Source organism: Paramormyrops kingsleyae, chromosome 1 (assembly GCF_048594095.1).
Source record: "Paramormyrops kingsleyae isolate MSU_618 chromosome 1, PKINGS_0.4, whole genome shotgun sequence".
Lineage (NCBI taxonomy): Eukaryota > Metazoa > Chordata > Actinopteri > Osteoglossiformes > Mormyridae > Paramormyrops > Paramormyrops kingsleyae.
The window spans coordinates 70,763,834-70,787,801 of NC_132797.1; the positions used below are offsets into that span (position 1 = coordinate 70,763,834).

At 40.4% G+C, this 23,968-nt stretch overlaps 1 protein-coding gene across 2 annotated transcripts; it reads left to right on the plus strand.

The window, feature by feature from the left end:
• Positions 1-474: 474 nt before the first annotated feature.
• akap11 (A kinase (PRKA) anchor protein 11) lies at positions 475-22,670 on the plus strand. 2 transcript variants are annotated; one of them, XM_023825740.2, is made up of 12 exons: positions 475-595; positions 4,013-4,100; positions 5,815-5,925; positions 7,919-7,972; positions 8,173-8,304; positions 9,205-9,460; positions 11,533-16,021; positions 16,292-16,447; positions 16,643-16,726; positions 18,497-18,543; positions 18,908-19,050; positions 19,549-22,670. In XM_023825740.2, exons 2-12 carry the CDS (start codon positions 4,038-4,040, stop codon positions 19,714-19,716), a joined length of 5,703 nt encoding a protein of 1,900 aa, XP_023681508.2. In that variant the 5' UTR covers positions 475-595; positions 4,013-4,037; the 3' UTR covers positions 19,717-22,670. The 2 variants fall into 2 exon arrangements, with proteins under 2 accessions (XP_023681508.2, XP_023681596.2); XM_023825828.2 differs by having other exon boundaries at positions 16,295-16,447.
• Positions 22,671-23,968: the final 1,298 nt, after the last annotated feature.

The window sequence follows — 23,968 nt, forward strand, 5'->3', positions numbered from 1 at the left end:
ATCTCTATCAGATATTCAAGCAAGCAAACTTTGAACATAGCCGATGTTTCGCGATTCGTGTACACATTCCATACAAAAAGACAAGGATCGTGGGGTCACAGTTATTTGCCTGGGTGACCATATGTCCACTTTTTCCTAGTCCTGACCTCTTTTTTTGGACGTAAAAATACCTGAATTGTCCGGGATTTAGATTTATTTCATGCTTACATTTACTTTCTACAATCAGAATATTTTCTCTGTGCATACTGCGTTGACGCCTCTCTTTGCATCCTCTCTGTTTTTGCAAAGCAAAATATGGTCACTCTACTTAAACGAGCAATACAAACTTCACAGCAACATATAACTGCATGTTTTCTTTCTTGCTATAAGAAAATAATATAATATTTAGGTATAATGAGTTGCATTAAATTTGCTTCAATTCTGCTCAGACCTCTACCCATTCGCGCATGTAATCAGCGCTCAATCGTTGTTTCTGAGCTCTGATGAAAGCCTGTATCCAACGGGAATCGTGTTCGGAGATGATTAGTCTTGCCTGGATTTACCTTGTTTTGTGAAATGATTTGACAGGGAGCATCCGCGGGTCTGACGGCAAACGGTGAGGATAATCATAAATCACCTGAAGGAAGCTCTCATGTTTTCACAGCTATATCATGTCCTGTGCTCGACATCGATCTTGAAATAACACGCTGTAGCTGTTATCAATGGAAACGCACAGGAAGATATTCAGTGATGTGTTCGGCGTTATCAGGCCGCGGCCCAGCTAATTGGAAAAATATTAGGAGGCTTGTTAATGTTGACAGCGAGCGTTACGCATAACGTAGTAATAATATTATACACGGCTCTTTTCATAAACGTTTTTAAGTCGTTTGGCCTACGTGTGTCAATTTGTTTGAATGTTGTTCGAACGATAACTAGGTACTTACTCGAATCAAGAAAATGCGACACTGATTCACACAGGGACTTTGAATTGGTTATTATGGCTGTTAGCTAGTTAGCTGTTGCAGTTCGTATAACCCTTTAATATTCGGTCTCTTGTGCTTTAGTAGAGATTGTTACCCAAAATTAATTTAAACAGCTTGCATGATCGCAATCGGGGATGCGAATCACGTCAAACCGGCTATCTTCATGTTACAATATATAATGCTGTTGTTTTAGTTTAAGCTAATGTTTATTTCGTTTACAGCTCACTAATTTATCAATTGCGTTTTCGGCCAATGTATCTGTATGGAAATTGTTTTGCGTAAAAAATGCAATTTGTGTATTTGGGTACATGTGAGCAGAATTTCCCACAAGTCCCGTTTGTTGTTTCAATAATTTTATGTAGGTTTTTGAAAAAGGGGAGAAATGTTTCAATGCTGTGTCAGTAGGCTTAGCTGTTTAGTTTTGTTGTTAATATCTGTTGTTGTTGAAGATGCAACAGTGTTACGCAGTCTTTGCAGGAGAAGAAAGGAAATCTTTCCTTCTGCTTATCTTTAACTATACCTACGTACTGTATAAGGATGATTTAAAGCATGACCTGTTGTTAACACTGAAAAGCTTCTACCCCTGTCAGATACTATTCCCACCTCTCTTAAACTGCTTATAACATCTGAGAAGATGAACATTTAGCATTATTTTCCTATCCGTGATTCACAGTTATCTTTTGAAACCGTATTTTAACGGATAGGATTATTTCATGCTTCAGTGTTGGTATGATCATATTCAAGGTGATGTTGGTTTGTTTTATTTACATTTGGTTTATGTAGCAGATACTTTTGTTCAAAGCAACATACTTTTTTTTTTTTTTAGAAAGGGTTGGGGGGTTAAAAGGGCCCAACTGGGATTTGCAACAGTGACCTTCTGATCAGTCACATGATCCTAAACTGCTAAGCCACACATTGTTAGGTCATAATCTTTGGCCTAGCATGTCTCACTCTTATACTTCAGCATGTCACTGACATCAATATAAGCTGAATGTCATGGTAACATAAAAAGCCATTTATGGTATTTTTTTTATTAATAGAATGTAAATCTACACACACATTCACACATATTCAAACAGATTGTTTGTCACATCCATATCGTTCATAAAATGCCATCTTTTTCTATCCTGTAAATAAATATATTAAGTTTGAAGATCTCAACCCAGGCGGTTACATGAAAATATATGGAAGTTGACTCATTAATACTATGCTTGTCTCTGCTCTGAGGCATTTTATTTGTCAGTATGAGTCTTAATGTCACATTCATAGTGCTGGAATTCCCCCAAGCATTCACAAGTGATGTTTGTTTTGTTATGTTTGACTGGCTCTTATGCTGCTTAACCTTAATAATTGCAAGATGTATTTTCTTTATAATATAAGCTGCTAGACTCAAACTGTCATATTTATAGAGACTTTCTGTATGTAGACTAGACTCCGTCATGCGCATAGAGACATTTTTAAAGTTGTCACGAGTTGAATATACCTTTAGAGTGGGTGAAATGGCATGGACACCTCAACATTCAGCGCCATTTTCATTGTTCATCAATCTCAGTTGAAAAATTTTACATTGCATCCTGAAAAGCCATGTAGAGGAGAAAGGACACCAGTGTGGGTGGGGGGGTGTGAATCCCAACCCTACTCAGGGGGGCTTGTGTGGTCCTCCGATGTTGTCTCTGTGTTCTCTGGGTACACTGGTTTCCTTTTACTGTCCAAAGGCATGCAGATACAGCATTTGGCATCTAAACTGTTTATAGTGTGTGAATATATGGACTGGCCTTCTGCCCAGCCAATACCCCTGCCTTGTGCCTCCTCACATTGGCTTAGGGCCCCCCTCCCCCCCGAGACCCTGTACTGTATAAGCTGTCTCAGGATACATGGATGGCTCTACTTCTTAGTTGCCAGTGTCAGCACATTAGTTGAAGGTCCTGTATTGGAGTAACACATCAGAAGATCAAGAATAAACATGTAATGCACTAATCAAGTGAAGGTCTCTCTAGCCTACAGATTATTGTTTGATGTTCTCTTGAACACAGAAAACAGTGAGTTTGGGACTGTGTCTTTATGTTATAAGTGTTTTATGTCTGTGGCTAAATGATCTGCCAAACCACAGCTGTCTTAATGGGTTAAATAACATATTTTTAAATACTTTTGAACCTAGAATTAATTCTAGGTTCAAATGATTTCTCTTTAAGGTTTTGTTTCTTGTGACTTCACCAAATCACTTGAGGGTAATGAGATGAAAAAACAAGCACTATGTGTTACCCGAAGTGCACGTAGTTGTAAAATGTGATTGTTGTTGTTGTTGTTGTTGTTGTTGTGTTAATGACCAGAGAGGAGGGCTTACTGGATCTGTTTCCTCAGTTTCTCACATTTTTAATGCTTCTGGTAAAGCCCACCACACAAAGCAGGTATTCGGTGAAGGCATTCTTGTAAGTGTGCTGTGTCAAGGTGTTTCTTTAATGTGATACTAACACTTGGTTCAACAGGCTTGCTGTCCGCTTATTTGATAAATGATAATTGCCGAAAGCTTTCCGCTAGCTGCACTCTCATTGGTGGAGCCTTGTGCATGTGGTTTTATTGGTTGTTTGCACAGCAGTATTTTTTCTCTGTTGTTCTTTTTTTTTTTTTTTACGATTTACCGGCAGTCGCCCCCACCCCCCCGTCTCCCATCTGTGTTCTATACATTTCTGCATTGTCAGTCTTAATTTATTAACTCCCAAATAAGATGACTTATTGGTGCTCTGTATTTGTTCTGTTTTAGTATTATATAGTATGCATGTACATTTATGATTGCTATGATATATTTTGTGTTGATACTCTGGACAGGATACATTAAACTCGAACACTTACCTAGGCCATTTCAGTCTACCTCAACTAAACTTTTGGTTACGAGTTCAGTCTCCTAACCTAATGTGTCAATTATTTCTTTTTTAAAACGTTATAGTTAAACCTTGCTTTCCTGTGGACAGTCCACTTGTGTTTCTTCCCATGCATTTGTCACTGAACCCGTTTGTCACCATCTGTGAGTTTCACTGTTCTTTCTGCTGCAGGTGTGTGGTGCAGTCCTGCTCAGCCATGGACACCTGTGCACGCATTAGAGGAGTCCCATTAAAGACCCGTGCGGCCATTAGGAAGGAGGTCAGCCCTTCTATACGCTTCATATCTGTCTATAATTACTCATAACTTTTAATTGTATTATGGACAGTTAAAATGTACAGTACCAGCCAAACGTCTGGACACACCTACTGAAAACCATTTGCTTTTCAACAAGATCGTGACACTAAGCACGCCTCGAGGATATGTGGCATTGAAGAGTCTAAAGTTACAGAAGCTTTTGAGATGTTTAGCACTTCCTGGGTCATTGCAGTATTTGATATATATTTCTTCACTGCCTCGAATCCATGTCCTATGAGGTTAATCGCATAAGCAAAATAGAGACAAATGCATAAAAATCAGTTGTGTGAGACTTTTGACTGGTACTGTAGGTTCCATCTACCTGATGACCTGAAATTTAGAAGCATTCAGAATGTATGTACTGCCGTAACTCCTGGATCAACCCTTCTTGGATATTTAAATAAAAGGATAATTCTTTAATAATACACAATTAATATAGATCTTACTAAAAACAGTTCACTCAAAAATTATTGTATTTCCTTGTGATATGTGTACCATGTTATAACATATAAAGCATTATCTTATCTTACAATCAGGTACCTCAACAAGAAAGAAAACTGTAAATTCCCAGTGTACTTCTGATTAATATTTATATCTTTAACATGTATTGTTGAAGGTTTTCTGTCCAACAGCACGTAAAACAAGTACTGTTGCTTAGGAAACCCCATCAAAAAAAAACTAGGCACTATTGGCTGTTTAATATAAATGAAACGGTATAGTTGAAATGATCAAATTTCCGTGGTGTTTACATTTCATAACAATCTGTTGCTTTAGGGGTGTAAAACGTAAGCTTTGGCATGATACAAATCGATTTCGATTTTGAAAGGCAGCATTTCAATATCTAGCTTTATTTAAAATGTTACATTTATCATTTTAACAACAGAATATGGTGGGAAAACTATACTAAGTGGTTTAACAATGTATCAAACAATACAAGTTTAAAAAATACAATTTCTGCACAAGAAAAATGCTGTCTTCGATTTATACTTTAACAAGAAAAACACAATTTCTGGATATGTATTGGTTAAACATAGGGACACAAGTGTACTAAATTACATAAAATATGGTGTAGTTCATTGGTCTATACTCTCTACTAAGGTGAGTCACTGGATTACTTTATGTGAGATTTTTTCCATGGGTTTTTTTTTTTGGTTGAGTTTCAGCATATTGTCATAGTTTAATGATATGAATCGATATTTCTTAAATGCATCGATTAAATCGTACCCTGGCTTTAACAATTGATACATCGATTAAAATTCAATTGTTACACCCCTAATGTTGTTGATGAGCTTATTAACAAGTTTCATCAGTGTTGAGTACATTGAGTTTTGTATTTATGTCCCTTTAAAGATATTTTCTAATCATGTATGTGGTATATTTTTCACACATCTGAATTATATCACAGGATGGGAGCATTTTAAGCCATTCAGTGCAGGTCCATGTCTCACAAAGCAGGATCTCTTGCTTAGCCGGATAACTTGTTGGATTTGGTCTGGGATAAATTTAAGTGAACAAAGCTAAAGTCCATTTAGCTCAGACTACAATCTTAAATCTGACAAGTTTTCCTGCTAAGCAAGAAAGAAAAAGGTAGAAAAAGGAAACAGGCCTCAGGTCTTTTACTCTGATATAATGAAGAATGTGTGAAAGGGTAGAATCTCTCCTTGGCTCCTCTGTCCAGGCCATCCGTGACGGCTCCGTCCCTCTCCTGAAGAGCCTGCTGAAAAGCCGGAAGGAGCTTAGTGCTGTCAGTGTGGGCCTGCACTCTGGAGATCTGCCGTGCTTGACTGAGGTGTGTGTCAAAGTCGAGCATCTTCTGGACACAGCAGTTTCCCTGGAGTTTCACATTCTATATTCTATTGGAAATGATATTTGCCGTTGGTACATTTTAATTGAGGGGGCACAAATACTTTGTAGTAATTCAGTTTATTGTGTTCATTACTTGTTTTGGTACCACTGTACAATAAGGCCAATAGTAAATGGTAGTAACAGTAATAAAAAGAAAACTGTGTTGTAACTTGTTTAAAATTGTCTATTAATAATGTACAAAGTGTTACAACCTAATTAATAACCAGATTATAAACCATTCATAAATGCTTTATATGGGTAGCCTTGTTGTAAAGTGGCACCCTTGTTCCTTTAGTAGTTCCTTCTGTAGTTTCTTCAGTACTTCAGTTCTGTTCCTTCAGTTATTATACAGAATTAACCAGTATAATAACTGCTTAGGATAAAACATGTCACCATTAATTAATGATGAATAAACACAAGATCAGTATTTAACGTGTTAATCGTTACTTGTTCCTTCAGTAGTTCCTTCAATAGTTCACAAAGGTTTATGTTATAACCGATATAGTAACAAATTTAGTAACTGCTTGAGATAAAACATGTCACGATTCATTAATGATGAACGAATGTGGGATCTGATCATTAATTATGGCCCCTCAAGTAAAGTGTTACCTTGCAGTTAAACCCATTCAATTTTTTTTTGAAGGAACAAGTAATGGACACAATAAACTGAGTTCATCAGCTGATTGGAACTTAATTAGAACAGAGCACATGCAGTGCTTAGTTCAGAGCAAATGCAGTGCTTAGTCCAGAGCAAATGTAGTGCTTAGTCCAGAGCAAATGCAGTGCTTAGTCCAGAGCAAATGCAGTGCTTAGTCCAGAGCAAATGCAGTGCTTAGTCCAGAGCAAATGCAGTGCTTAGTCCAGCTAAATCTTTCCCTAAAATTTTCCAGAAAGGTAATCTTCTTTAATAGTGCTCTAATTGATGGAAAAGGCTGTTATACCACTTAGCTTGGTTCTTGTTAACAGTCTCATTGCTGGGTCTTGTCAACACTTACATAACCGAAAATGCCCTGGGCCGCCTGCTTGGTCTAATTCACAAGGTGACAGACCACAAGCCCGTGGCATCGGCTGTCGGAATGGAAATCTGTTTCTGGTTTTTACCACAGCTTGATAGATGCATATGCTTCCCCATGCTGGTATACGGGTTCTGACCTTTTCGTTACAATACCACTCATACCGAAAGTCTTGCTTTGACCTGTTTTCTAAGCGAAAGTGGTAACTGAGACTGCATTCACGAACCACAATACTTCAACAACCCCCGCAACCTACCTTCCCTTACCCCCCCCCCCCCCCCCCCCCACTACCCTTCAGTGATGCTTCAGTGATGCTGCTACTTATTGGACTGCCTTTTCTTTTATTACATTTGCACATTCTTTAATTGCACTACTACGCCTATTTGCACTACACTGCAAACGCACAGAATCGAGCACAGTTTTGAATACTTTTTTATTTATATTGTGTTTGCTGTATTATATTGTGTTGTTGATTTTATACATTTATTGTATTTGTGTTAATGTGTAGCATCATGGGGGCCAAGGGAAACCATATTTCAACACACTGTGTACTTGCACATGGATGTGTTGACAATAAAGAACTCTTGAGTCTTAGTCTTGAAGGCCATCGCACTGTATACAGTTAATGTTTATTCCTTGTGGTAACTGCAGTGCAGGTGTAGGTCAAAGGCTCCTTCAACTTAAGTTCAACTCAAGTTATTCCATATAAGGTGAAATAGTGCAGCCCTGACCGTAATAAACTGGTATGTGCATGAGCGGAAGTTGAATATGTGTGTATTCATACATATAATGTATGTTTTGTTAGCCATGACTGTTGTGCGAAACACTGAATGGTTCTTCTGTATCCTTTAGGATTCACAGTTTGTTCAGTAGCTGATGTCTGAATGATTGTTTTCAATGAATCTTTTCTTCTTCGACCTTCAGATCCATTTTGTAGGTTTACCTAGTCATTCTGAAGTAGAGGACTTACTGTCACAGGTAAGAGGGTCCCTGCTCTGTATTGTAATGTGATACCTTTTATCCTGAGAAACATGCGTTCTACTTAAAAGGCACTAGAATTACATCTTGTCAAAACTGCAGGGATATTTTTGAAAACTTTCAATCATTTTTATGTCAGTAATTTAAATTATTTCGAAATAATCGATTTCATGCGAACTTGTTGTATATGTTGTTACCAGGCTTTGCCGGCTGTCCCTGTTGACGTTTTGGAGTTGCTTAGATCACTACATGCCCAGAGTCTGAAGGATGAAGAGGTGTTGCTCCTCAAAGATACTAGGAAACTTCTGGAAAATAAAGACAGTGTTTCCCAGGTGGGGGCCACAGAAGGAGACTCAGCAAACTCCAGTCAGCTCCCTCCTTTGTGTTTTGTTTTCTTTTTTTTTTTTGTGTCTTGCATACTTTGTCTGGTTCTGTAGCAGCATGTGGTATGGCTGTGATTGGCTGTGGTATGACTTTGGCAGTAAGTCATGCTGCATTCTTGATCTACAACCTAATGAATCACACAGATTACCGACGTAATACCTTCTTAACACATAATCCTAAATAAAAGTCCTGAAATTCCAGGACTTAAGAGGTAGTATTTGCATATGCTATACTTCCTATTGTTTCCGCTTCAGGATTATTAGTTACGACTGAGCTTTTCATTTCAAAATGATTTATCGTTCTTGCAAGAACAGAGATACTTAACGTCACCTTGCTAATGAAATGTCATCTGAGATCTGAACCCTTGGCAGTGTCACCCCAAAAGCTGTTAAATCCAATGTACCTGAATAGTACAACTACTCGTTATTCAGCAACCATTCACAAGCAAGACAGTAATAAAAAAAAATTTTCGACCAGTGTTTGCTATTATGACCACATTTTGTATGCCTGATGATGAGCAGTGAGAGTGACCTTTAAATTGGAATGTTAAAAATGTTCACTCATGAAGAATAAAGGAAAGAGTATGGAAGGCTGTAATTATGTAAAGATCTAAGCACAGTCACAATCACGCCTAGGCAACCATGAGTTCCACTGGGTAGCCATTTTTCTGAAGGACCTAGTCATTGGAAAAGAATTAGGTCACTAAACGAGGAGTGGTTGTATTGAATCACGAGTAGTTCAGAAGCAGTGCTTCAGAGTTTTCATCCTTTGCGCATTTCCCCTTTGTTTATCTTCCTGTGCTGCTTGTTTACGGAGTTGCTTTTCTTTTGCCTGTTCTGTGGTCCCAGGCTACGTGTTCAAAGGCCATCTGCGTGTTTCGGCACTGCCGGAGTCCACAGGGCATCGTGGGAACCATGTCAGCCTTGCTTACGCGGTACGTGGCGGGGATGAAGTATGCACTGGAACTGCAGTGTCTGCAGAAGGGCGTGTCGGACGCCTGCCCGCTCGAGGACGATGACACTAACCAGTCCGTCTCGTCCATCGAAGATGACTTTGTTACCGCGTTCGAGCACCTAGAGGAAGAAGAGGTGGCTGACAACTTGTGTAAGTAGTGGCAGGAGTACCTGAAACATAACAGTCACTACCAACCCTTCACTGTTTATTGCACTGGAAATATTACATTGCAGATGTTCATGTTTTCCTTTAATCTGAATGGTAACCTAAAAGATTAAATTAATTAGAAGCCTTTCTGGAATTTTTGAGCAAATTAATCATACGAAAAAGGCCCCAGTAATCATTTTTTAAAAATATATTCGTTATTTATGTTCTAGTAATGTATGGTATTTTGACAGAGAATTTTGCAGTAATAAGACGATAAGTTTACATTTTATCATAAGTTTTTGGCCTGTATGATTGTTCTGACGATACGGTTCCATCAGAAATCCCCCACAGGGGCCAGTATCACAAAGGTGGATTTTTGTGTTAGCAAGATAAGTTTGGGCGGAATGTAACTGAATGAAAAAGTCCACCCTAAATCAGATAAGTTATCTAGCTAACCAGTAAATTTTCCAAACTTTGTTGTCCTGTAGATATCATTCAAAATGATCATCAGTTGACACTGTTGGCCTATAATGATTTTTTCCATGCTTTAATATTTATTAAAACCTGAAATGTATATTTAGACCCTTCAATATGACACTCAATGAGGAAGTTTCTGGCTGATACTGAAAGATAGAAAATGCATTTATTAATATGTTACTGTATCGGCCGAAACTGATAGTTAGCCCATACAATAGGTGCATCTCTACTCAAAATTGAACTTGGATGCAATCTGTTTATTTTGATCATGTAAAAAATGTATGACAAAAATTCTTTAATTAGGCTACTGGTAACATGCAGAAAGTACTTTTCTACCTTGTTTGTACATCTTGTTTTAAGCGTTTTTGAGGCATTTTCAGACAATTTGAATGTCATCCAATCGAGGATATGCAAGTGGCAAATGCTTAAGTTTTTCATAAGTTTTTGGCCTGTATGATTGTTCTGACGATACGGTTCCATCAGAAATCCCCCAACAGCGTCCTAGAGACAGCTGGCCCCCGTGTATCACAAGCTGTAGCGATTGCACAAAGCAGCCCAAGCTCACAACTCCCAAATCATCCGTTGCTTTTTTCATATTACTCGTGTTCTCGTACAGTTGTGCGCTATTTTTTTTGTGGGATTTTCCATTAAATGCTATTTCCAACTCTCAAAACAATTTTTAGAAAGATTGCAAATCGCTGTGCTACCAGTTGCTGTTAAAAGCATAACATACTCCCAGATCTACACCCTCTTATCTGATGTTCCTGCCCTCCCCCTACTGCGAAGGGTTTGCGCATGACGTCAGAGCAGGCGGAAGTCACTGCGGTCACACCCACTGAGTGGCAGCGTTGAGCTTGAATGTCACAAAAATATCCAAATTAGGGAAGAGATGTTGTGCAATTGATTGTATAAATTAATTTAGAAGAAATAGGAGTTATCTTCTTACAGACCTGCCAAAAGCTAAGTAAGTAAGTATCGGACATGGATACATGGCCAAAACCCGATCCATCGAATAGGTCTGGATCGGTAACGATACCGATCCGAATATCCGATTACACTGCTTAAAATGGTTGAACAAAGTACTGAATCATTGGGTCTGAATACTTATATAAATGTGAGATTTTAGTTTTTAATAAAATTGAAATAATTACAAAAATTTGTTTTCATTTCGGTCTTTATGGGGTGTTGTGTCAGTTGATGGGAAATAAATCTGTTCAGCTGATTTCAGATCAGGCTGTCAGCACCGTTCAGCTCAGTACAGTGTACGCTTTCGGCACAACGTTTGGAAGAAATGAAGGAGTACTTGCATTATGTGGTAGTTTTAAAAGTTTGTTATATTCTTTTTTATTTATTGAATTTGAGTTTTCTTTGCCTTGGAACTGCCTATCCGAAGTTGAAATTGCCTGATATCACTGCTAGATGGCAGTGGAAGATTTATTTTCATTCATTTAGCTGCACGTCATGTTTCCTAACACTGTTAGACAGCTCTGGTCAAAATGTCCATTTTAATTACTGAGATTTATACATTGAGATGGATAATCACTGAACAAGTTATTGTTGTTTGAAGACCATTAATAGAGTTTTATTTCATTTTATAGCTTTTCATAACCAACGGAACCAGCGTGATGTGGCATCTCAGACGGGCCCGTCCCACTCTAAGGACTTCTCAGGCTCCCGCTTGATTATCAGCTCGTTTTCCAAGAAGCCTTCGGCAAAGAAATCCTCTTTCTCTAAAACTCTGTCAAGTTCTGGACCGGCATGGAACCCAGGGGAAGAGAGCCAATGGGATTTCTACACACCCAGCTGTCTGACAAAAGGACCTGTTGCTGCTGCATCTGCCACAGAGTCAGACGAGTCTGACTGCTCAAGCCCAAGTCCGATAATCTTCTTGGATGAAGTTAGCTACCAGAAAAGTTTGAAAGCAAAGCTTGACATTCCTAAAATCCCTGTTTTCAAAGATGGGGTTGAAGACTCTGATTCAGAAGTGAGCGAGTTTTTTGATAGTTTTGACCAGTTTGACGATCTGGACCAAGCTCTTGAGAGCAGCTCCAAGTTCCTCAAGGAGCCAGCAGCTGCCGTATATGCAGAGGACTCCAAATGTACGTCTCGAGGCTTCTCTTCAAAAGCAATGAACCCCCATCGATTTGACCACCCAACTCTTCCTGCCAACATAAAGAAACCTACTCCACTCAAGCCAGGATCACTTTGTGGTTCCCACTCAGATATTCCTGATTCTCCACGACCAGTGAGGACTATAACTGATGAAACTGGGGTGCTCTTCAGTCCAGTTCGATCTTCAGCATTTAGTCCTTTGGGAGAAGGCAGCACCTTAGAGTATTTTTGGAAGCCAGATGGAGATGGAGAATTGCGCAAACCTCAGGATCTCTGCACTCTCTATAAAACATACTCAGATTTTGCCAATAATATGTCGACGGAAATTCTCAGATCAGTTTGTGGATATTCGACTCCTGTTAATATGAACGTCAACAAGAACTTGAGCTGTGTTTGCCATAAAGAATTCAAAAATAGCAGCGGACACCTCATGAAATTGTCTGATATTCAGGAGACAGTCACCATATCAAAATCTCAGAAATCACAAACACTGAAGGAAGGCATACAGAAATTTGCTACCGATCTTGTAGAAATGAGCCTTGGGAGTGCCTTCAGAGACCTACAGAAAGGGGTATCTTCTTGTACCACTACACTTTGTCATTTAGCTGCAAGATTGACTTCTTCAGTGTTTCAAATGGCTTTTCATGAGATAGGTATGAGGCATGCATATGTTTTAAAAGAACGTGCTATTAATGGCTTAGCAAGCTTCCTAGTTAAGGAAGCAGTATCAGGTGCTCTCAAGGAGTTTCACTTTGTAAAAAAGCAGATTTTCAACAACACAGTTGCCAGGTTTGCTGCAGAACTGGCAGAGGAATTGGTGTTTGAAGGTATAATGGAAGTCTGTCAGTTTTCACATCCTTCTACACCTTTGACACCAAGTGATTGGTCCTTCGAACAGGAGGAGGAAGTGGTTTCTTCTTATGCCTCAGACCTCTCCGAGTCTGTGCTCCAGGAAGCATTCATAGAGTTATCTCAGGCTGATGTGACCTTCACTACCCAGGCTGCCATCAGTGTCTCGCTTGACAATATCCGTTATGTCAGCTCAGAGGATGCTGCAGAAACCACAAAGACCTGTAATGCTACCTCTCATTATGTAGGATCGACGTGTACAACTGAGGTACTAGAATCAACAGAAAATGACTGCACTGTGAGAAAAGCTTTATTCTGCATGTCTGGGATTGCCAGTTGTGTTCCAGTGCCTGTGGCTGGGAAAGCAATCTCTCAATTTCAGGGCCCAGTAGATACTTGTCAGTACAAGTCCAGTATTTGCCAAACATCACAAACTAGTCCTAAAAAAAGCAGCAGTTTGGAAGGAAGACTGGTGACAACATCTGTCTCTGAGATATCCACAGCAACACAAACTGACTTAGTTCCCTTTGCCTCTCAAAGTGTTTTCAATGAGACATGCACCACTGAACCAGTGGTGAGTATAGATTCCCATGAAACTGTCGCTGGAAACCAGATTTCTAATAAGTCTGATTTGCACAACTATTCTGGAAACATGGCTGATATGATTGTGAGTGAAGCTTATGAGCTCATGACTGCTTCCAAAGTAAAGAAATCAGAGAACGGTGCTGACAGCCTGAACAGAACTATTGGAAGCCAGATACCTTCTTCAGATAAGTTGATGCCTCAAAATCTGGTCAGTGAAAATGTTACCAATTCCACTTCAATGCTTCCAGCCATCAAAGGAACTTCGCATTTTTCCATACCTACCGAGGCTGATTTTTTTCCGATGAACAAAAAAGACAGGACACATCAGCATGGAATGCACTTAAGACTTCAGGATTCCATGAGCCATTGTTCAGGATTTTATGATAAATATAACAAGCCTAAAAGCACAGGTTCTCAAAAGAGGGGAGATGGTTCTGATCACCCAGTCCCATCAACCCTGATACCTAATTCTGGGTCCAGAGGAATGTGTAGAGACACTTATGGATCAGACCTCAGGAACATAGGTCAGGTTACCGAGACAGCTTCTGAAATGCGATCCTCATTGATGAAGGATACTTTAGAGGTGCCAAGTTTTGAGGCACCTAACCGAAGTGTCAAGAAGATGCCGGCTGAAGAGATTCCATGTACATCTGGGAGGAAAACGCATGGAGTGCCAGGGACTCCACCGTCAACTCCACAGCTGCCCCTTCCAGTCTCACAGGAGAAACATTTCAAACAGTTTTCCAAAAAGTTAAAAGGCAAGCTTGCCAAGGAATTTTCTCCAGCCACACCTCCATCCACCCCACATTATCAGCCTGCCCTAGGTCTCGTTGAAGCTAACACTGATTCTGAGAATGCCGACTTCTTGTTGAAGCTCATGAGGTCTCTTTCTGAAGAGGCTGAGAATAATGAAGATAGAGAGGATCGGCAATATGATAATTCCCGTATAGGAGCACTGGCTGGTGCTCAGGCAGATCAAAATGTACCAGTAGAAACTGACAATAAGGTGGTAGAAAAGGGAGCTTTTCATTATGCAGAGCGTTTAGCATGCCACATTGTTTCCATGGCTACTGAGATGGACACACTGGCACTGCCACATGGCTGGAAGTCTGAAGATAAGCCATGCACAGAGAACCATACCGTACATAGTGCCAAGTTCTCAGAGCAGACTCTGAATTCTTTATGGACCTATGCTGGGGAAATTGCAGGAGAGGTCATCAATGACGTCAAGAAGATGATTAGTTCTAGTCAGTATAGACGTAAAGCTGTCATGAGTAACAAGGATGTGGTTGCTGACAGTCAGCAGAATCAACCCGTTAGTTGCAAAAGTAACAGATTTGGGAGTCTAGCCAACCATTCTCAAAGTGATTTCATGGTCCAAGGTCCTAACTTTCAAATGAGTGGGTCAGGTGGGCTATCCTCCAAATATCCTAGCTGTGAGAGTGTAACTGATGAATATACTGGGTACATCATCAAAGTTTTAAAAAAGGAAGGCGGCAGCAGGGAGCTTATTTTGGATCAGTATGCCAGCCGCCTTGCTTACCGCTCCATTAAGTCAGGTCTAGCACATGCAGCCAAGAAGATCAAGCAAAGGTCGAACCTGAAGCTTCACCCTAGCAGGAGGCCACATTGTGATGGAACCCATGACGTCTGGAGGGGTTTAATGCCAGAGGCGTCTTCTGTGGATGATAACAGGAAAGCGTTGTCCTCTGATGAGGCTGTCCGATGTACTTGTCAGAACCCAGAAGACTTGAACAGGAAAGAGTACCTGGAACTTGTAGACTTTGCGGAGTCTTTAGCATATAACATCACATGTGATGTCACAAGAAAGCTCCGACTGTCATCGGTTCGACTACCGAAATCTCTGACCGATTCCTGTCTATACAAAAAGTCCAAACTAGATGGTGTGACAGGCAGCCCGATAAAAACTCACTTTTCATGTTCCTTGCTGCCTTTTAAAGAGAAGACCAAACAATATCACAGCACTGGCAGCTTAAATGACCAGAACTACAGTGACAGTGTCATGCAAGTAATAGAGCACTATGCTAGGAAAATAGTTGATGATACCTTGGAGATTACACTGGCATCAGCTATGCCACAGGCTTCTGAAGACAGAGGACCACTGGACCAAAATTCATATGCAGAGAAGCTGACAAAAACAGCAATGAGCTCTGCACTGGCTGACAAAGCATGTCGGTACTGCACTGTCAGGGAGCGTTCGTTGTGTAGAAATGCTAGCAGGCAACATTTCCAGGACAGCCTCAGCAAACAGAGGCAGGATTTTGAGGCAGGCACCGGCTGCAAAGGGCCTCGGGTGTGTGGCCTTGAAATTCCAAAAATTCACATTGACTTGGAGAAGAGGGCCGCGTATGCCGAGGAGATGGTGTCATCAGCTATTGAGAAAGCCAAGAGGGAACTGAGCAGCGCCAGTCTGAATGCAGACAGCGGGATCGGGCACGATGGCGCAAGCTTTGCCGAGAGCCTCACCACAGAGATCATGACCTCAGCGATATCCAACGTCTGCCAGACCATAAACCTTAGGTAACGTACCACTTGTTAGTGACAAATTCACTATGTCAAGTCATGTAAAGTTACACAATGATGGTGATTGTCTTAGGTGATGAAACTTAAAATGAGATATTGCATCACAAACATATTATGTGTAAAACTTTCTTGGGCTCATGAATAATTGTATGCCTCTATACATTTCCTATGTTTGATTACAGCCAAACATAGGCAAGGCTACAGCATAGACACAAGCTAGTACCAACGCTAGTTTCTTCTTGCATTGTGCTGCGCCCTGTGTTCTAGCAGCCCAGGGAAGGAGGGGATGCACACTTCGGAGTCTACTGCTAGCCAACAGCTTTGTCTAAGCGTGGGTGATGACAGTATTGGCAGCTGGTCGAACCTCAGCTTCGAGGAGGAGCATCCGGACGAGAGCAGCAGCTTCCTGCACCTGAGTGACAGGTGAAGGACAGTGAGAGACACATGATGGTCTATGAAAGTATGGTTACACCTCTGTAGGTCAAAATTCTATGAAGTTGAAGTGACTAGGTATTATAAATTCATAGAACTTTAGCTAGAATTTGCCCTGTAGGACTGGACCAGATTGGTCCAGGCTGTGAACATGAAGCCCTTATGCCATCTTTTCTTCTCTGGCAGTAATGGGAACAGCAGTAGCTGGAGCAGTCTCGGGTTGGAAGGAGAGATTTATGAGGAACATTTGTCCTTCTCCCCCTCATACAGGTTGGGCAACCCAGGAGTCTTCCGAAACATATTTTGTAGATTGAGTAATAATGATAATGATATTAGTAATAACACTGCATAATCTCAGAGCTTTGAACACCAAGAACTGAGATGATGTCCTTTGACTTTGGTAGCTTCTATCTGTCAAAAACAGCCGGGGAACACAGCACTTCTTTGTTAGCACTGACTGTGCGGTCATACAAAAGGAATTGGTTAATGGAATTTCTCTGTGTGGGCATAGGAAATGCTAGGGAGGGGAGGGGTGGGGGGGTGGGGTAGTTGTTCATTCATTCCACTAGCGTGTTGTGAAGCACTGGTTCTGGAAACTTCTTGTCTGTGCTGCGAGTGAGCAATGAGGGGATACCTCTTACCCTGCCTCTCAAACAACTTCCAGACATGATTATTAAAATGACTTAATCATTATTATAGTTCATTCTTTACATCATAAATCTGGTCACTTGACCAGGAAAGTAAATTCAAAGGTGACACAGTATTTGTTTGGTTAATTCCGTAAGGGACAGTTGTTTGCCTTGAGCTGTGTCACCAGGAATTACATTCTTGCTTTTACTGGCAGTTAACTTCAAGGGGTTGCTTTAGATCAGTGACTCTAGACTGATTTAGCCTCAGGACCTACATTTTCCTTGGTCATTAAGTCAGGACCTAATTTTTTTTTAAATTTTGGACCATATATTTTTATTCACACACTTCCCTACCCTTCAGTTCAGAAACACGTCTTTAGAGAGACTTTAGAGAATATCTGTGATATGGGATGTCATTTTTTGCTTGTTAAGTCACGATGTTCGAGTTACGTGACAAGGCTGTTTCTGGGGCAACCCAGGTACAAGCCAATATGCTGCAGTGTTGTGTGCCTCAGTTATTAATTAAAATCTAGAACAACAAAAAAACTAAAGAATTGGTTGTAAACTAAACAGCCATTTTTCAAATTTTTTTGAAGGGGTGCAACAGAAAACTCAATTCATGGTTCAGTACAAACCTCAGTTTTGGATCACCTGTCTGCAGCTGAATTAGTTTAAATGCCACGTTTCTGCTTTGCTCTGGTCAATCAGACTCGCGTGATGTTTAGCACGTTGGATGTGTGTCCAGCAACTTTCTCAAGTTCGATATAACAGCGCTGACGGACGGTTCTCGGTTTATCAGCCAGTCTCTCTCCAGCGTTGGTGTAACCTATTGGGAAACCAAAATGTTCCCAAACTTCCGATTATGACCGGATGAAACCAAGAACAGCTGTAATGAACTCACAGCCAAAATTAACAATGTTTTCAATAGTTAACATCTACTTGTGAATATAGGTTCTATGTCAAGCAATGTGTTCACTGTGAGTACCGAACCAAAAACCTACCTAGGGAGTCCCTATGTAGTGATATTTCCTCCTGGCAGAACAGCTACACTTTTCAATTAAAGGAATTTAGCCTCAATTTCACCCTATTACGACAGAATGAAGTTTTGGTGAATGATGTTACCGGTTCCACCATTATGGTTTGTTTGGCCCCAGAAACAGTGTTACACCATGCATTACATCAGACTTAAGCAGATAATTGCCCTTTACATACTTCAAAAAAGTTTAAAAACAAATTACATGAAGGACAAGCCATCTCAAGCAGCTCAGAGTGCAGCACCAACGTACCCGGGAGATGTGGCGTGTGTCTGCCTTCACCTGATCACCTTTGACATGTTTAGTTTACAGTTTCTTCATGAATGCCCCCCCCCCCCCCAGCTTACTCTAATTATACGTCTTCCCTTCTCCTGCAGTGACAGCACAGAGGATAAGGAAACTGAAGCGAGGGCGGAATTGGATGGTAATGATTTGCTCAGAAACCACTGACCCCCTTCTGACATGCGTTATGGGAGGGGACTTGACAGTGTTTAGGCCATCCGAACCTCAGCGATGGTTTGATTTGGAACTTGCAGCCACTTGTAAATGCCTGCCGTCGTATCCTTTCAGTGAGTGCAGATGATGGGGGTTTCTCTACCTCCACCGTTGTCCCTCTCCCAGGGGCTGTAAGATTACCTTTCAGTGAGTCCCAGCTGATTCCACTTTCCATGGCACAGGGGACGTGGGAGGCGTGGCTGGTTTGGTTTGTTGATTCTGGAATGGGTATGGCTGTCGTTAGGCCAGTGTTGGCGGTAATCACATGATCACGTGAGCATTGGGTCTGGCAGGGGGACCGCATGCTGAGAGGGGCCTGCTATTGGTCAACGTGGATGTAGGTGAGCCAGCCCTGGACTCGCAACTCAGGGCTATGCTACAGTGGATCGCCGCCTCCCAGTCAGGCCTGCCAGCTGTGCGACTGGAGTTACAGCAGGTTAGTGACCCACAAGGCTAATAAGTAGGCAAGTATCCATAAATAAGGTCATACAAACCTTTCCACAGTGCTGGGTTTTGCATAAATACCGACACAGTCAATCCCGCTACAGCGTGACTCGTATTCCTGAGAAACCTCACGTTCACTAAAATCGTCTGCTAAAATAGACACATCAAATGGGAAAAATAGGATTAGGGGAATACCGCCAAAAAAAAAGAATTAAATAAAAACAGTGATACCAGTGATCAACAATGTAATTTATATGCATTTTAAATAAGAAATAATAATTGCATTACGACAGATTTGTGGTGTGATATCACACATTATAGCAGGACTGGCTGTACATCGGAGTAGTATACACTTGTATACTTGTGATAGATTTCCCATTGACGCCCTTGTTAAGGAGCCCATGCTATTGAAAAAGGTAGATGTCATGTCTATGGAGCTGGACCATGGCGTACCTTATGAGAGCCGTCTGTCTGCCTCTCCCCCGTTTAGTTTCCTGCCGTGCTGCAGAGGGTCCTGGAGAGGGAGTGGAAGGTCGGGGAGCTCCTGCAGCTGCTCATCAGGTACTGTGACGAGCTGGTGTCCGAGGCGGACACAGAGGCCAGCGGGGAGAGCTGTCAGAGCAAGCCGTTCTTCCAGTGGCTGATGGAGAATGCCTAGGTCTGCACCCACCCCTCCCCCAGACAGCCATCGCTGCTGGAGTCCCCTGGATCATGAAAGCTACCCGCCACACGCAGTGAAGTGCAGTGTCCTTGCCAAAAGTAGATGCCTAGTCAGTGGAATGTGTCTGTTGTCTCGTGTGCTGCTTTTGCCCTAGATGTATCTATCAACGTTGAGGGTGGGGGGGGGGGGGGGGCGGCATGTGAGTGTGCACGCACGAGTGCATCTCGTATGCCATGGCTGGAAGCGCTTCTCGTAGTTTCTCGCCTCACGATCGTTCGCCGCGTGTGTTTTTTGATGTTCCCGTGCACATGTCCATAGATATGCGGCCGTTCGCGGCCGTCTCTGCGTTACGTGATGTGGTCGCACCCATTCCTCGTGTTATGAAGATTAGAAATAGTCTGCCCAGTAATAAAGAAAAATGTGTTTTGTATTCATCAAGGAATCCCAGAGCTTCAGGGAGGACCGTGCCAGTGTAATTTCTCTTATAATTTCTGAGGTCATTTCTACTTGACAGCCCAAGAAACAGCTATCGCTTGTATTAATAGATTAGCTGCAGTAATTTAATATTATGAAGAAAGTGACCCACATAATATTATTCTTGTAACTAAATGCCAGATGTTTTTTTTCCTTGTAAAATCTGAACACGAATATGCACGGATGCAGACTCCTCAGTCTGTGCCATGTTGTGTCCTCTCAGAATATTTTTTAGAAGAGCAACCCCTATCATAAGAGATTTTTCAGAACTGTTTATTTTGATTCTTATAAAAGTAGTGTTTTTTACACTTGCTATGTGCAAAAAGTGTAACGTATTATATTCACACAGTATGCATATAAAGTATAGATGTAATTATGGACAATGGATGTAAATTCCTTATCCCTAATTGTTAATTTACCTTAACTGAAAGTAAAAATAATTACATTTTATATGTGTGTGTGTGTGTGTGTGTGTATTTTATAGATATATATGTATGTATGTATAGTGTATGCACACGCGCACACACACACACACAGTATATATATAAAATGCTTCCCTTAAGGTCTTTATTTAAAAGGGAAATGGGCAAGTTGAACATGATATAAGGAGATATCATCTTTAGGAAGGCTTAGTGAAAGTTGACACAGTTTTGTGAAATACTGGACAATTTTGCTGATTTGAGGACTGACCACATTTGGCTTAACTGCCTTTGTAATGGAGCTAAATCTGCATTTTAGATGACTAGTCCTTGTTTTGGTCCTTACAGTAACACAATGATCGCTGAAGTATTTCTATTGTGCATGAAAGCACAACACAGAATGCAGACGGCTCCCATATTCATCACACACTAGATATGTATTTTGATGGTAGATGGCAGATAATGGGGAATTTTACTTGCTCCAGATCTCTCTGTCAATCAGTGCTCACTGTCTGACATCCTTTCAAGGGGTTTTAGAAGATTGTGGTACGTGATGGACCTAGTATTCAAATGATTTATCCTGAGTATCAAGGACAATTTGCTAGACTTGTTAAAACTTGTTGAAAATTTTCATATGCGACGAAATATCCAAAAAATGCACTTTGTGAACATTTGAGTATTTGTAAGCCCTCCCCCCATGGAGAATGAAACAATAGTTAACAGATATTTTTGGGAACATTTCCGACAGCGTGGATTTAGCAAAACCATTCTGGGCTGTTTGTTGATGTATTTTAAGTGCTGCAGTCCCAGTTTCTCATTGTGGATGGTGCATTATACTTACCTTATATTGGTATGACCGCTTCTCATGTATAGCCCATATGACGTATGACTGCCTCTCATGTATAGCCCATATGACGTATGACTGCCTCTCATGTATAGCCCATATGACGTATGATCTCCTCTCATGTATAGCCCATATGACGTATGACCGCCTCTCATGTATAGCCCATATGACGTATGACCGCCTCTCATGTATAGCCCATATGACGTATGATCTCCTCTCATGTATAGCCCATATGACGTATGACTGCCTCTCATGTATAGCCCATATGATGTATGATCTCCTCTCATGTATAGCCCATATGACATACACCTGCACAACTCACTGACTTAGGCCAGCTGCAAGATTCCGCCCTTCTCTGTGAACCTCGGTGATGTGGTTGGGTAGGAAGCCTTATCAGTGCAATACAATGCAGCATAATGTATTACAGTAAGTGCCAAGCAGCCCATCAGTGAACCAACACTAATGGTAATGTAGTACTTTATCTATTCAGTTACCCGAAAATACACCGTGGACAAATCCTGGCATTACAATGTCTTCACACATTTGTATGTGTGATATTTAGTTTAATACCGGCCTGGTTGTAATTCCTGAATCGTATTCAACTTTATGACAAATTCAGCCAAAGGTCTGAGCAAGTGTCTCAAAAATTAGGAATAAAAGAGGTTGGTCCTTTTACAGATAATCTTGCGTATTTTGCATATAGTGCATATTTTGGGCAACAGGTAGATACTTGTAAATACAGAAGATACTTATTATATTTGGGTTTTTCGAGCCAGCAGGAAGGAATAATGTCATTTTCTTTTGCTGTAATTGTAATATTGAGGCCTGTGTGTTTAGCCTCTTGTACTTTGTCACTTTATTTGATGTATCATTTGCATACATGTATATCTCTAAAATAACCCAATGCCATTTTGTGTTCATGCTGAATGTGTTCATAGAAATTTGAAGGTTAGCATTTTGTAATGTGTAGTGCGATTCTCATCTTATCAGACATTGTAGCAAGTTAACAATATGCTTACTGACATATATTTTTCTTGCGTATTTGTATAATCTTGCCAAATAAGATATTTATTTATGTAAGTTATAATAGTGAACACACTTCTTGTCACTTATTGATATTGCTAAATAGTTTATGGATTATAAGCTTAATGTCAAAGCACTATATTTGTCATTGTTTAAGATGTGGCTTAAAATAAAGCGTTTTCATGTGTAAATATGTCTGAGAGGATATTCATGCTGTTATAGCAGTCACATTATTAACACATGCAAGCTCATGAATTATATTTTCTTTGAATTGAAGATCAAATGACTACTTTTTTTCCCTCTTGACATGAAAAAGATCCCAAACAGTTAGCCAGCGTTTCTTTCACGTTCGTTAACTCATAATACAATCCCTCCAATCAGCCATAAAATCCCCATGGGATAGGCTTACATTCAAATGTAAGGGACCTACAGTTGGGGTTAAATTTGATCAGTTTTAGGAGATCCGGCCATTCCTATAGATGAGCTGACAGAAGAATCAGTTGATATTTAATTAGATGTTATGTTATACTTGATTTCGTTACTGACAGTCTTCTGTGTGTAACATATCGGAAATATTTTATGACGGAAATAAAGGGATTTGAATGGAAGGCACATCTGTCGAGGAGAGAGATTCCTTACAGATGGAACAAAGCAAGTGTTTTTTTTTTTTTTTTGTTTTTTTTTTAAACCTTCGTCCGGCAGCTTTAGCAGAATCATGGTCTGAATGCACTGCTGTGCCAAACATGTTTGCTTTACCATGAGGGGCTCTATAAACCCTGTATGGGCCCCTCGTTGATCATTTTTTTATTATTATTATTTATTTCATTTTTAGCACATGTAAAATATCGCAGTGGCTGAGTTGGCCGAAGAGGATGGACAGATTAGGAGGGGAAAGAAAAAGAAATAAAAGAAAAGAACAAAAAAAAACCCGATATGAGTAAAGCAGAAAGTTTATTTGTGAGTACAGGAAAATACTACACACATTAATACTTTATAATTATTATAATATTTTTTTTCTACGTAGAGTAGACAGTTAAGTCCAGAAAACATCTGGTGACCTGTAGTGAAGGAATATAGACTAGACCACACCTAAGTTGACTTTGCATATTTGCTACACATTTGTTTACTATTAGACAGGCTTGGTTGTAGACAATGATCTCTTGAGTTAGCAGAGATTCAGCTCTATTGACTTTACAGATAATGTTCGGATCTACCATTCATTAGCTCAAACATTAAACGACATGAATGCTTCAAAAGCATCAGTATCAGCTCTTCTCTGACAGCATGGTGGGAGTTTCTTAAAATGACTGAGTCTTCATTAATCCCATGCAAACGTACTCCCATCTGGAACAACCCTGACATACTACTAAACAATAATATCATAAATTTCCCGGATTGGAGTTGTAAAGGTATTAAATACTTGGAACATATATTTGAAGAAATAGACTTTATCCCCTTTGACTTATTAGTTAAAAGACATGGGATTAAC